Source organism: Chiroxiphia lanceolata, chromosome 21 (assembly GCF_009829145.1).
Source record: "Chiroxiphia lanceolata isolate bChiLan1 chromosome 21, bChiLan1.pri, whole genome shotgun sequence".
NCBI lineage: Eukaryota > Metazoa > Chordata > Aves > Passeriformes > Pipridae > Chiroxiphia > Chiroxiphia lanceolata.
Genome location: NC_045657.1, coordinates 6,151,152 through 6,165,199, shown reverse-complemented (window position 1 = coordinate 6,165,199; position 14,048 = coordinate 6,151,152). Strand labels below are relative to the sequence as shown.

The window sequence follows — 14,048 nt, the reverse complement described above, 5'->3', positions numbered from 1 at the left end:
AGGGAACTGCCAGACCCTTGTTCCTGCAGCTCCGAGGTGACCCTGATGGGATAACGCCCTGGGGACATGGGGCAATGCCAGCACCCAGCACGTCAGCTCAATCACAGTCTGCTTTAATCCTCCCTGGGCTTCAGCCCAGACATGGCACGAGGGACAACCCAGTCAGTAGCAGGAGGCCACGTGTGCCACTGTAGGAGCCAGCCCCCAGCCTGAAAAGCACTCCCCAAAGTCCAAGCTGGTGGCAGAGTTGGCATCACTCAGGACAATCCTGGAGACGTGTGCTCAGCAGAGACAGCGCTTGGCTGGTCACTCCACCTGGCAGGGAAAGGCTCTCCTGGGGCAAATCCTGCCTTAGGTTGGATTTGTCACAGTCAGATTCGAAGAACCCTGTGGGGGTCTGTCCAGGGCAACTGCATCACTCGAGTAGGAGAGGGCAGGATCAGGCCCACGGTGCTCCCAGCTGGGTCACGATCCCTCATCCCTGGGAGGCACAACACAGACGTTAGAGGTCACGGCTGGAGCAGCCCCGACGCGTTCACGCCTGCAGCCGAGGCGGTGGGAGGGCTGTTTTCCAGCCTCCCCCGGTCTTCTGGCAGCTCCTGGGGTGGCTCTGCTGCCAGGACAAGCAACTTCAGACAGGGAAAGTCTGACCCAGCGTTAACCGTGGCCGTGCTGCCCCGGGGCTGAGCCAGTGCTGGTTCTCACCTGCCTGCACGGAGACGCAGCCCCAGGGAGACCTGCTTTTGGGGGCAGCAAGTGGTGCTGGGGTGAAACGTTCCCCTGGGAGATACTCCCAGCTCTCCCAGCTGAGGTGACTTGCAGCAGGAGGAGGAGCACTGTCCCTTCCTCACTTGAGGGTTTGGGAAGCAGCAAGACCTGGTTCCCTGGTCCTCTGCAGCCCCACATGGGACATGTGTGTCCCCATCCCTTTCCCCACCTGGAATAGACAGTCCCATCTCTTTCCCAGTGCTTTGATGGGGAGAGCTGCTTCCACATGGCAAGAAGAAACCAGGCATGCAGGACACACCCGAACATGGGGCTCACAGATGCTCCTCAGATGTTCTGTCCCCCATGCCCAGGTCCCATGGCCCTGCTCACCATCAGAGCTCGTCGTGGCCAGTGGAGCGGAGGTGGCCGGCGCTGCCCCGTGAGTCCCGCAGGGTCTTCTGCGAGCCAGCCCAGTCCGTCTTCTTGGTGTCATCATCCCAGATGGTGGAGGTCTCAGTGTCACTCAGCCAGTTGCTGTCCCCAGCGTAGTGGGTGGGATAAACCAGGAGCGGGTGAGCCGAAAACACCAGCAAGTCCCGGGGGGAGAAGTGCCGCTTGTAATCCTCGCTAGGGAGAGTGGAACAGACCCGAGGGAAGAAACTGGTTCACAGAGCAAGGCACAGAGAAGAAAAAGCACTGGGAGAACAATACTGATCGCCCTGGAAAGGCTCCATGGAGGGCAGGGAATGGGGAGGGACACCAGGTAGAGGGACTGGGGAAGGCAGCTGAGTAGGTGGCTGCCCCATACCACTGCTGCCTGCAGAGCCTGGCTGGACAGGGATTGTGGAGGGACTGCAAAGGGGCCAGGACCCATCTCTCCCCACTAGTCTTGGTGGCACAGGGCTGGCTCTGGCATGGAGGGGCCTCTGGCACAGCATCCGGCTGGCCCGGGGCCAGGGCTGTCTGGTGCTGTTATCCCTGTAAGCATGGGACTTCCAGCTGCTCCTGGTGCATATCCAGAGCACTAATCCGCCCTTCCATCCACCTCCAGCTGCCTTTTACATGCCTGACCCCTGTGTTTCTCCATCCTGGCTTTCTCACCTCCCTCTCTCACGGCACACCCAGACACCAGTGCTCACCCACCCCCAAAATGCCTCCCCCTCCCCAGACACAGCCTTACCGGTGACACCCACCCCAGAGAGGGGAGTGGAAGTGCCTGAAACCCACAACCAGGGGCAGGGGACCACACAGCCCCCCAGCACCAGGGTACAGGGGGCTGCTCCCTCCTTGCCATGGAGCCAAGACCCCCATGCAGGGCCCGCACTGAGCCTCAGCTCCAGCCCTGTTCCCCCACCCCGCACTGGCAAGGGGCCATTTTCCAGCGGCCAGTGGCCAGGCAGAGGCCGGCAGGGAATGAGCTCATGCTACAGATGTTTTCCTCCAGCATGAGTAACGCTGGGGGGGGGGCAACCGGGTGGGATGGTGACAGCTGAGAAGAAACACATGGTCCCTCCCCAGCATGGCCATGCCAGCACCCTCCCGCACCCCCTGCTCCTTACTTGGGGTGCTTGTCGTACATGATGGGCAGATATTCATCCACTGGCAGCATTTTGGAGAGGGGCTTGGTGGCCAGTAGCTTCTGTGCCCCACGAAGGGAGATGGCGTAGGCCAGTGTCCAGTACGAGTACCCGGCCACCACCAGGTTCCGCACACCCTCCACAGGCGCCTCATCCTCGTCGTTCACCTGCTTCCTCCCCAGGTAGCTGCGGGGTGGCCAGCAAGCTCTAAGAGCCAGCCCTGGGGACCCCCACCCCACATCCCCCCAGGCCCAGCACCTACATGAGGTCCCAGTCCTGCTGTGCCTGCTCCAGCTCGTCCATCAGCCGCTGCAGCCGTGCGGGGAAGGCGGCCTCAAAGCGCACATCGTCCTCGAAGACCACCGACCGCTCCAGCCCCTGGGACACGATCTGGGAGAGGGGGCAGAGGTGCAAACCCATCCCAGCGCTGCTCTGGGACATATTGGTGCCACTCACCCTGCAGGACACTCCTCTCCCCAAGTCCTCCTGTGATGCTCACAGGGTCCCTGCCCCTGTAGGGACCTCATGTCCCCCGTGGCTCCATACCTCCTTCCAGATACTGTAGTGGCTGAGGAAGCAGCCGACCTCGCCCTTGGTGAGTGTGCGGCCGGAGAAGGGATCATAGTACCCAGGGAGCAGGTCCACCCCCAGCACCTTGATGTCGCTGCTGTTGAGGGTGCTGCAAGGTGAGGGGCTGCATCAGCGAGGTGTCCCCACCAGCCACCCCCCGTCCCCTCCCCAGAGTGACAGTGGGGGGCTGGCCAAGTGATCCCCCCATGGTCACCTGCCATCCACAGCATCCACCACCCGTGGGAGGATCTCCAGCTCCTGCAGGGATGCCAGCATCCGCTGGCGCCGGTCCGGCCTCCGCACCAGGTTGATCAGGAAGATCTGGGGAGGAGAAGGGAGACCCCCACCAAGGGGGCATATTGTCACAGGAGGACACACAGCCTGCCCAGCTACTGCAGGATGGGGACAGGGGCTCGGGCTTTGCCATGGATGGGTGCAACCAGAGGGATAGACAGGGGGTCTGTTGGGCACTTACCTCATCAAATCCTATTTTTGTGAGTGGCCTGGGGAGGAGGGAAATGTGCCTGGAGCGCTGCATGGGGGGGCCATCCACTGTGGAGAGAAGGGAGACCCCTTCGGTGGAGCCCAGATTCCCCTGGGGGGGAGTTGGGGCTGACAGTCCTGTTGGGATCTGGATGCCTCCAGGACCCCTCTGCCCATGGGTGCTCACCCATGGCCTCCAGCATGAGATGTACAAAGTTGGCACGTTCGTCCTCCAGCGTCTGGTGGGCCTTCACAGGGACATTGATGTAGCCAAAGTGGTGCTGGTTGCACACATGGACCTCAGCACCTGCCAGGTGGAACAGGTGAACACCACAGCCCCCCCAAGCCCCTGCACCCCCCCAGCCCCTCATCACCCTCACCAGCCGCCTGGCAGGAGTAGGCAAAGACAATGATGTCGTCGAAGGCCCAGGTGTAGTTGGGATGGGGTGGGTAGAAAGCCAACTGTGACGTCTCCTCCCTCCGCAGGTCGATCAGGAAGGTGGCGTAGACCATGGGGACAGGGAAGCAGCCCACCCGCTGCCGGTTCTTGGTGGGGAAGTAGTCGGCTGTCCGGCGATAGTAGCCCTGTGGCACACTGGTGTGACATCTCCATGGCAGGGGGCTCCTCTACCATAGAGGTGTCTCATTCCTCAGGGATTTCCAGGGATGTACCTGGGGTGTGATGCCACACCAGAAGTTGGAGTAGAAGGTCTGCGAGTCCAGCATGGGGGCCACCACTGACTTGTTCTGTGCTATGAGAAACTTGAGGGTCTGGTTGTTGGTCAGGATGCTGTCAGTGTCCATAAACTGCGGGGATGTCAGAGGTTCTGGAGGTGTGGAGATGCCCACCTCAGCCCCCACCCCACCAGAGCCTCGTGTCCCTTACCAGGATGTAGTCTGCCTGCTGCTCCCGGGCATAGGTGAGCGCTTCCTGCTTCAGCCTCATCAGGTTTTCATAGCGTTTGTCGCTCCAGTGCTTGGGCCCGAGCTCGTCGGGGTAGGAGCTGGGCGGGGAGAGGAAAGGGTTAACCCCGCCCGCCGGGAACGCACAAACTCAGTGCAGGCCATTCGTGCCGCCGGGCTGAGTCAGCCTTGCTCTGCCTCCCTCCTCCTCCTGGCACCATCCCCAGCCGGGGCGGGGGATGCTGCTCCAGGAGCTTCTCGCAGCCCACACCTGGCTCCCCCCATCACTCCTCCAGCCTCACCTGGGCTCCTCCTGCACCTTCCAGTGCACCGAGTGATAGTCCTTCCCCACCGCCCCCAGCCACTCCTGCAGCATCGCCGTGGTGTTGTCCGAGTTGTGGTCTGTCGCACACCTGGGGTGAGGAGACATCAGCCCCTGGGGGTCCCCTCCAAGGGACAACCAGGATCCAACCCGCACTAGAAATGCTCCCAGGGACAAAAAAACTGAGCCAGCGACGGATTTGCTTGGGAACATAACATGTAATTTGAAGAAACTGAGGCTGCATAGGCAGAAGAGGGAAAGCCAACGGGTAATTTCTTTCCCGGTGGTGCCGCCAGCGAGGCTGTCCCATGGCTCTCAACCCCCTGGGCTCTCTGCAGCCCAGTGGCAGCCTCGGACATGCTGTCCCCATCCCAGCCCTGTGGCTGCCCACCGTGAGCCTCGGAGCACAGAAATTTCATCCCCCTGCCCCTGAACCCCACTGCACCCCTGTGCACCCTGCTGTTCCAGCAGCCAGAGAAAAGGACCCAAAAGGCACCAAAACATCCCCTTCCCCAAACCTTCCCTCTGCCGTGCACCGTCGCCATTCCCAACTCTCCCATTCAGCCTCACAACAATGTTCACAGAGACTCGAGCCCAGACAGGGCTGAACCCACCTTGCACTGGGGCAACCCCCAAGTCCCCACACTCCCTGGCACTCTCGACCTTTCAAAGAGCCCTGAGCCACCCTCCGGGCACTGATGTCACAGGGATCCCCTGGGACACAGGGGACAAGGCAGGATTTCTGCCCCCCCAGAGATCCACAGGCTGCTCTTGAAACACCCCGCAGGGTCTTGGGGCTGGCGGCTCCCGAGTGTGCAGAGGGCAAAGGCAAGTTCCACCCGTTCTTCCCCTGCCGGCAGCTGCCCCCCGCCCCAACCCAGCCACCCCTATCAGGACCCCCCCCGCCAGCCCCCGCCTCAGCTCCCCGCAAAAGCAGCTGCAGAAAAGTTTCCGACAAGCTCAGGCGAGAGACGGCGGCGGCGCGACCAAGAGGAGGGACGGGGGGATTCCTCCCCCAGCCACTCCCTCCAGCATAGTTAAAGGGGGTTTGGGGGGTGTCTTTGGGGAAGAGGGGTTGGGGGTGAGCCCTGCAGGGAGGGGGAAGGCATCCCTAAGGATGCAGAACCCCCCGAGCCCAGGGCTCCCCTCCCTCACCAGCCCCACAGCTTCCTCAGAGGAAAGGTGGGGGTCCTGCCCCCTCGCCGCGGGGCACCCACAGCCCCTCTCGGGTCCCTGATGGGTCCCACACCGGGGGCAGAGCCACTCCTCACCCTTTGGGGATGGCGGGGCTGCTACCACCGGGGTCCCGGTTCCTCCCGGGTGTCTCTGTCCCCCCAGGGTCTCCATTCCCCCACAGGCACCCATTCCCTCAGATCTCTCATCTCTCTGTGCAGGCCCCCGTTACTCCACCATCACTCCGAGCTTCCAGTCCCCCTACTCCAGTTTCCCCTGCTCCACTGTCCTTCGGGTCCTTGCTATCTTCGGCTCCCCATTCCCACCATAGTCTCCCTTATCCCCCAAGACCCCCGTTCCCCCCAGGCACCTCCATTCCCCCCGTGATCCCTGTAACTCCAGCATCCCGGCTCTCCGCGGGGTCCCCATTCCCGCACAGCCCCCTCCTCCCCTCGGATCCCCGCTACTCCCCGCACCGCGGGCTCCTGGCTCCCCCCGGGGGTCCCCGCTCCCTCACCACAGGGCGATGCTCCCCGCGGGATAGTCCAAGCGCTCCAGGGCTCCCAGGCAGTGCGGTAGCGAGTGCTGCGCGTTCCGGGCCAGGAGAGCGAGCACCACTCGCGGTGGGGCCGGCCCGGTCCCGGTGCCGGTGCCGGTGCCGGTGCCCAGCAGCAGGAACAGGGCGCAGAGCGGCCCCGCGGCGCCCATGGCGGCGGCGGCGGGCGGGGAAGGGGCGGGCTGGGACCCGCCGAGCTCAGCGCACCCCCCCGCCCCCGCCCCCGGCCCGGCCCCGCCGCCTCCTCGAGCCCCGGGGGCGGGTTTGGGTCGGGTTTCCTTAAATACAGTCTGTAATCGGTGCAGAGCCCCGCACAGCCCACGGCGAGGGGGGACGAGAGGCCGGAGGGTACCCCGGGACCCCCGCCCCGAGGATGCTCCTGGGCATCTCCATGTGCCCCCGGCCAGCGCAGGTCCGGGTGCCCCCGGTGCCCGCACGGTGTGGGTGGGTGAACCAAGCGGATGAGGGGGCTCATGGCTCAGGGGAACATGGCCAGGGGCGCTGGTGGCCGAGGGCATCGTGGCCGAGGGCATCGTGGCTGGGGGGATCAGGGCCGGGGGGATCACGGCCAGAGAAGGCTTGTGGCTGAAGGGGGGAGAGTGGCCAGGGTGAGCTGTGGCTGGGTGGGCTCATGGCTCTCCCCATGATCAGCCAAGGCAGCCCACCCCACCGAGCCGTGTCCATCCCAGGCTGTCCCCCGTGGCTGACCATTTGCAGCCCCCAAGGCGTGCCTGTGACACGTCCGAGCCGCGGGCAGGGGCAGGCCCTGGGCCTGTGGGACATTTGACCAAACCCTCTGGTTTTCCACCCAACCCATAAATACAGCTGTCAGCTCCCAGAGCAAGCGCAGGCCTGGAGGAGGTCACATCCCACTGAGCAATAACTCTGTGCTCCACACCAGCAATGCCGGGCACCCCTCACTGCAGTGGCACCGGAGCCCTGGTGAGGGGTCAGTGGGTGCCACATGTGGCCAAACCTGTTCCCACCCGCAGCAGGAGTGGGACAGCCCCAGGGGGCTGCTCTCCATGGGTCCCCATGTCCCCCTGCTCCCAGGGCCCTCCGGGTGGGCTCCATCGGGGTGCAGCAGAGGGGTCGGGAAGTCAACAATCCAGGAACACCTAAAAGAAGCAACAGAGAGGGTGGGGGGGACACGGGGAGCCCCACAGGACCCGTTGGTGGCTGTGGGGTGAGAGAAACGCTGTTTACAACCCCGGTTTGGACAACTATTTCGGGAAGGGCTCGGTGCCAGCGCGTCCGGGCGCTCCCCGGCCGTGGAGGAGCTGCGAGAAAGGGCAGGAACCCAGGAGCCCAGCACAGCCGGACCCACCCAGGTTCCTGTCCGGCCCCCTCCCGTGCCCGGACCTCACCCGTGTGCATCCCCCTGGGTGGGCTGGGCGAGGGGCAGCCCCACTCCCCTCCTCCGGAGCCCCCGCGGCCCGGGAAGGGGTGAAGGCGGAGGAAGAACCGCAGAGCGCGGGGATGCCCGCGGGGCTCACGGCCCCCCCGTCCCGCGGGGACACCCCCCCGCATCTCCCCCCGCAGCTCGGCCCCGCGCTCGGCCGCTGCTGCCACCTCCCGGCGCCGCCGCACGGCCCGAGCGGGAGCTCGGCGGGGAACCGGGGACTCCAGGGTTCGCCCGACACACATCTGATACCCCTGTGCCCGCAGCCCTTCCTCCCCACCCTTCTTCATCCCTGCATCCCACCGCCCCTGCATCCCCACATCCTCACATCCCTCCTTTCTTGCTTCCCTTCCCTTCTTCGTCCTACATCCTTTCATCCCTACATCCCTTCCTCTCTTCATCCCTATATCCCTTCCCTTCTTCGTCCCTGCATCCCCACATCCCTCCATCCCTGCACCCTCTCCAGGAGTCACAGGTGACCCTGCCCTGCCCTCAGCACCTCCTGAAGGGTAGAGAGGGATTTCACCTCTGGATACAACAGGATTTTGAGAGGTTTGGCTCCCAGAGGGGCCGAGCAGAGCAGTTCCCAGCTGACAGACCGGGATGAACCCCTGCAGACACCCTACACCACCTCGGGGCTGAGGTGGCTGAGCCTGGATGTGCCCTGTTCTGGGCAGGGACCAGCCCTGGGGTGCTGCTCTGTGAGCAAGAGCAACTCCTGGCTGCTGCCAGCAAATTTTCCCAGCAATCCCCCCTTGTGCTCAGCCCCCTCCCTCCCCTGCCCTCGGGGTACAACATCCCCGTCCCCACAGTTCAACCACCCACAGCCCCACTGCCCTGGCACAGCCCTCACTTATTCCCCAGCTGTGGGCTTCAGAGGAGAGAGAGAGAGAGAGAGAGGGGGAGACTGCTCTTCCCACAGCCCCACCACCCCCCAGGCAGGCACTGGAAAGAGGGGGCTGCCAGTGCATCCTTACATAGGGAAATCGAGGCACAGGACAGTGCAATGTGCACAAAGGTGGGCTGGGACTGGCAGAGGGATGGAGCATCCTGTGCTTGTCCTTGCAAGCTCAGCTGGGGTGAGAGTTATCCCTGATTTTGCATCCAGCCTTCTCCCCATAACCCGGCTGCTGCAGGGCTCACGATGGACCCTTGGAGCCAACTGTGACCAAAGTGGCACCTTACAAACAACTCTGGGCATGCAATGGGAAAAAAACCACAGGTAAGCTTGAGGAGAAGGGAGACATGGAGATTACCTACCAGGGCACCTGCTGTGTGGTCCCTGAGGTGACAACTGCAGCTCAGCACCTCCATCCCTGCCACTCTAGCACAGGGCTGTGGCAGCCCCTGTGTCCCAGGAGCAGCACTGGAAGGAGGGTGGCAGATCTCCACAGGACCCAGAGCATCTCCAAGGGACCCAGGGTGCCCCCACAGGGCTCAGGACATCCTCCATGGCTCAATGGACTCATGGTGACACCTGTAACAGAGAGACAACACCAGGCCTTCAAGTGTCCCACCTGGACAAGCACCTTCCCATCCCCACAGCACTGGGAACACAGCAGTGCTGTGCAACATTTACAGGAGTATGTTTTCTTTTTTTAAAGGAAAGAGTTGCTTTTGGACCCAGGGCTGAGGTTTTGGGCCACCTCCCTCCTGCCTCTCTCCACCACTTCCTTAAAATTTTCTGGAATTTCCAGCAAAGCCTTTGAAAACATTCAAGTTCTACAACACATCATATTTTTCTTCTTTAAAAGGCTCAACCTTGGCTGCAAAAAGCAAATATATGAAGAGATGTGTGTGTAGATACATTATATATGTATATATGAAGGCAGAGATTCTGTGTGCATGTTTATGGCTGGAGGCTGGTACAAGTCCCTCAGCCACCAACAGTTTTCATTGATCTTATTTTACAAGAAAAAACACCTCAGGGGCCCAGCTGGCTGCCCCAGCCCATGGTGCCCCCAAGGGTCCCCACTGCCACATTGGCCAAGTGATGCTGTCCCCTCCAGACCTCATCCAGCCTCAAAACTCCAGCCCTGTTCCCAAATGGGGAAACTGAGTCACAGAGGCCCCCCCAGAGCCCCACAGCAGGTGCCTGGACAGTGGGGACTCTGGAACCAAGGGAATGCCTGTGACCCCACCATACTCTCTGCCCTGCAAGCCCCTCATCCTGAGTCATTCCAGCTGCTCCAGCTGTTTTCACCACCTTCCAGCTGTTGGGTAACTCAGGAGGCCAGTGCTCCCCTCCCAGCTGGGTTTTCCTTCCAGGTCTCTGCTAAACCCATCACATCCATGGCGCTGCTCCGCTCTCCTCCTTGCAGGCTGCTTCTGCAGCAGGCAAAAAGCACATTTCTTCTTACAAAGAAAAGAATCCAGAGGGATTTAGGCCATCTTGGGGGGATTTTGGCCATCCTGGGAGGGATTTTGGCCACCCGGGGGGATTTTGGCCCACCCAAGAGATGCTCTGCCAGAGGAGCTGGAAGCTGACAGGAGCAGCATTCCCTCCTGGCTCGTGGGGACAGGGAGATCCATGCCACTGTAAATGGAGCAATGACATGTTGCCAGTCTCTCTCAACCCTCTCCCCATTGGGAGGCAGCCTGGGGTCTTCCTGGTGGGCTGCAAAATTCTGGGAGAGTGAAGGTTTCCCAGGGTCCCTCTCCATGTCCTACTGGGAGCAGGGAGCCAGGTCCATGTGGGATGCTCTGCTCCACCTGCAAGGCACTGACAGGCTTGGAGCCACGGTCAAGCCCTGCAGTGGCCAAAATCCTGATCCTCATGGGTGGCACAGCTGGTTCAACCTCAGAATGGTCCGTTTTCTCCCCGGGCTGGACCACACCTGTTGCCATCAGGACCAGCAGTGCCCTGGCTCTGAGTGTCAAAGGCACCTGTCAGCGGGCAGAGGGACATCTCCTGCAGCAAGGGGAAACTGAGGCAGGAAGCCAAACCCAGGCTGCCCCAGCCCCACTGGGCAGGGAGAGGCCACAACACCCCGGGGCTTCATTCTGGGTACAAGGAGCTGCTCTCTGTCCCCCCTCACTGGCCCCTCTCAGAGGGACAGCGACAGAGGGGTGCCCGATGGGCCAGGTCCCCTCTGCAACGTGCTGACCCATGTGCTCCCGTCCCCTCCATCCCCTCCCTCGTTTCTCCCCCCCCCAGCAGGGCTGACGGTCGGTCCCCGTCCCAACCCGGGGCAGCTGTGACCGAAAACAAAGCTGTCCCCTCCGGCACAATACCCTTCTGTCCCCCCCCAGATGCTGACCGCTGGGGTGGGCAGCGGCCGGGCTGGAGGCGTCGAGGGGCCGTGCCAGGCCCCCGCTGGCAGGGGACAATGTTGGCAGTGATGGAGAGTAGGTATTTCAAAAGGTTTTGTTTTCGGGTTGACCCGCCGAGCCGGCGTGACCCTGCAGCCCCCCACCCAGCCCTGCTCCTCCGTCCCAATAGAAACCGGCCACATTCCTGACCTCGGGAGGGGGGGGGAGAGTTTCAAACCTCCCCGGGAAGGAGACAATGGGGGTGTCAGGGCCGTGATTTAGGAGGGGGGGCTCTTTCCATCACAAAGGCGAGACAAAGGCGCTCGATGCTGGGAAAGGGGCTTCAGCGGCGGCTCAGGAGCGGGGCCGTGGTATTGTGCCTGGCCAGCCGGCCTCGGCAGCAGGGCAGCCAGGGCCCACCGGGTCCCACCGGGTCTCATTGGATCTCATCGGGTCCCAATGAGTCCCATCGAGTGCCAGCAGGTGCCACTGGGTTCCATTTGGTCCCAACACACTCTCCATCCCAGCCTCTACCGCAGCCCTGCCCGTGGCCACCCTGGTGATCACAGTCTGGTGGCTTCGTGGGTGTCACCACGACCCATGATGGGAGGGAGCGAGTCCCCCATCCCCACGTGGGACAGCTGGAGCACCCCCTGCTCCCCACGGCTCCCCGGCCAGCGGGGCTGGGCAGGAACCAGCCCATCCTGAGGGGCTGTGAGCACCCCATGGATTGGGGCTTAGCCATCCCTCACCCGGGGGGGACACAGCCCCAGAGCCCTGAGGCCCCCCCCACTCGCTGTTGGCCCTCCCGGGTGTTCAGGGCCAGGGTCCCACTCTCCTCTCCCGGGGCCATTCCCGGGAGGCCGGCGAGGGATGAGCAGCTCCTCTGTGAGCCGCTCAAAGGGGCTTTGTGCACCCCGGGGCTGCCGGTGCCCAGCACCACCGGCCACCGCCGGCACGGGCACGGCACCGGTGCCCACCCTGCCCACACCTCGCAGCCAGTGCCCCCCACAAACCCCCCTCTTGCAACTTCCCCCTGCCCCGACCCTCCTCCTCCATCCCTGGGGGTCTCAAGCCCAAACCGTGGCAAACCCCCCCGCCCCAAAAAAAGCCAGGAAACTCCTTAAGCAGATGCCCAACTTACGGTGTCCTCTGCTGCCGAGCTGAGCCCGCGTCTCCAGCCTGTGTCCCAGTGACGAAGGGCTCGGAGCCTGCACGGAGAGGGGATTTTTTTACAGGACAAATATTTTTCTCCCGATGCTGGACGGCTGATCCGAAGGAAAAGCTGGAAACAAGTTCATTGGTTTTGCTCTCTCTCTCCCTGTCCTTGCCCTAATTTTTTTTTCCTGGCAGCTGGCGGGAGGAAGGGAGCTGGCAAGGTGATGCTTTTTTGGGAAGAGGGGAACTGCTGGTGAAAGAGGCATTCACCGCACCGGGAGCCTGGGAAAGCCGAGAGCCGGGGGGCCGGCGGGAGGGCGGGAGCCTGATCAGCGACCACCGTGCCGGGGCTCACGGCCGTGCCCGGGCTGACCGTCGTGGTCGTGCCGAGGCTCATGGCCAAGCGGAGGCCGGCGGCAGGTGGAGGGGCGCCGGCGGGATGCACCAGAAAGCCAATGACATCATGTTGTGGGTTTGTGTGGGTTTTTTTGTTTGGGTTTGTTTTTTTTTTTTTTTTCCAGGATGAAATTTGCAGACAACTTCCCCAGGCGCCCGCGAGAGCTGAGGCTCCGCGTTGAGGAGCGGGACAGGTCTCCCCAGGACACGCAGGCGTCCATCGACGGAGTGCAGGGCTTGGCTAGGGCTTTATTTTTTTTACCCTTTTGGGTCAGAAAAGCTACGTTTTATTTCTTAACCCACTGGTGCTACGCGAGGGGCTCCCCGGCACGCAGAGAGCAGGTCCGGCCGGCGGCTGAGCAGACCCAGCCCGGCACAGCCGGCGCCAACACCCCGTCGGGGACCCCCCATCCCCACGGCGGGGCAGGATCCGTCCCCGGCCGCCCAACCCGGGATGGCTCCTTTCGCCTCTTCCCTCTTAATTTTGTTTAGAAACTTGTCAGGTTGGTAGATAAAGGAGGTGGAAAGATCAATCCCGGCTTTTCATCAGTGTGGGAAAAAGTATTTCACTAATCCATATTTATTGGTGTAAGGAGCCGGGGGAGGGGGGGAGGGCGAGAGACCCTAATGGTCAGAGCAAAGGACAGAAGGGACAGTTTAAGGCTGCCCTTTTCCGAGAGGTCACATGTCACCAAAATCTTTCGGTTGTCTCGGGATTGGTTACATTCTGTTCTCTTTTTTTCTATTGAGGTTGCCAAGCAACTGGCTAAGACCAGCCAAGATATTTTCTTTATTACAAGTGGAGCAGAAAGCAGCAAGGAGGAGAGAGATAAAAAAAAAAAAAAAAAGGGGGGGGAGAGAGGAGAAGAAGTTTAGACAATTAACATTTATAGGATCACATAACTTCATTAACTCGGCCGAGATTTGGGAAAGAGACTTAAAAAAAAAAAAAAAAAAAAGGTGGTGGTGGGGAGCGTTTGGAATTAAAGCAAGTTAAAAGGCCTGCAAGGTCCGGGGCTAAAACAATGCCAGAACACCCGGAGCAGCGCCGGGGGCTTCCCTCGGATGGTTCCCGCTTCCCAAAGAGCGGCAGGTCCTGGGCAATGGCTGCAACCCAGCACAGGGGCCTTCAGCTGCTGCTGCTGCTCTTTTTTCTTTTTATTAAATGCCGGCTTTCTTTTGATTTTCACACTCGTAGGAAGTGGGTTTATTGCTACTGGCGCTGGCAGGGAGGTGTGGGGAGGCAGGGGAGCCCTTCAGAGGGAGGCACATGGCTGTGGCAGGAACTCAGCATCCTCCTGGACCTGGCCCATGAGGCAGAGGCCATGGGGACGTTTCTATCCCCAAGCCCTGGAACACCTTCATGCCTCTTCAGGGTGGGCAAAACCTCCCAGGGTGAGAATGAGACTCTGTGGGAGAGCAGTCCCCAGTTGCAGACTCCTGCCCCGCTGATCCTTGCTCAGGATTTGGGTCTGACACTGTCTCTGACACTCTCCCTGGGCTCCAGGGGCCAGGCCTGAGGCAGGGAACATCACCGAGGGCTGGGGG

General features: G+C 61.9%; 1 protein-coding gene across 2 annotated transcripts; it reads right to left on the bottom strand.

Annotated features, from left to right (window-relative positions):
- Positions 1–92: 92 nt before the first annotated feature.
- On the bottom strand, positions 93–12,369 carry CERCAM (cerebral endothelial cell adhesion molecule). Of its 2 annotated transcripts, XM_032708234.1 has the most exons (14): positions 12,091–12,369; positions 8,951–9,171; positions 4,544–4,654; positions 4,225–4,342; positions 4,011–4,145; positions 3,719–3,923; positions 3,526–3,645; positions 3,331–3,407; positions 3,070–3,176; positions 2,832–2,964; positions 2,548–2,675; positions 2,268–2,471; positions 1,099–1,335; positions 94–481 (listed from the first exon to the last, which is right to left on the bottom strand). In XM_032708234.1, exons 3-13 carry the CDS (start codon positions 4,615–4,617, stop codon positions 1,101–1,103), a joined length of 1,536 nt encoding a protein of 511 aa, XP_032564125.1. In that variant the 5' UTR covers positions 4,618–4,654; positions 8,951–9,171; positions 12,091–12,369; the 3' UTR covers positions 94–481; positions 1,099–1,100. The 2 variants fall into 2 exon arrangements, with proteins under 2 accessions (XP_032564124.1, XP_032564125.1); XM_032708233.1 differs by lacking the exons at positions 8,951–9,171; positions 12,091–12,369 and adding an exon at positions 6,254–6,454 and having other exon boundaries at positions 93–481.
- Positions 12,370–14,048: the final 1,679 nt, after the last annotated feature.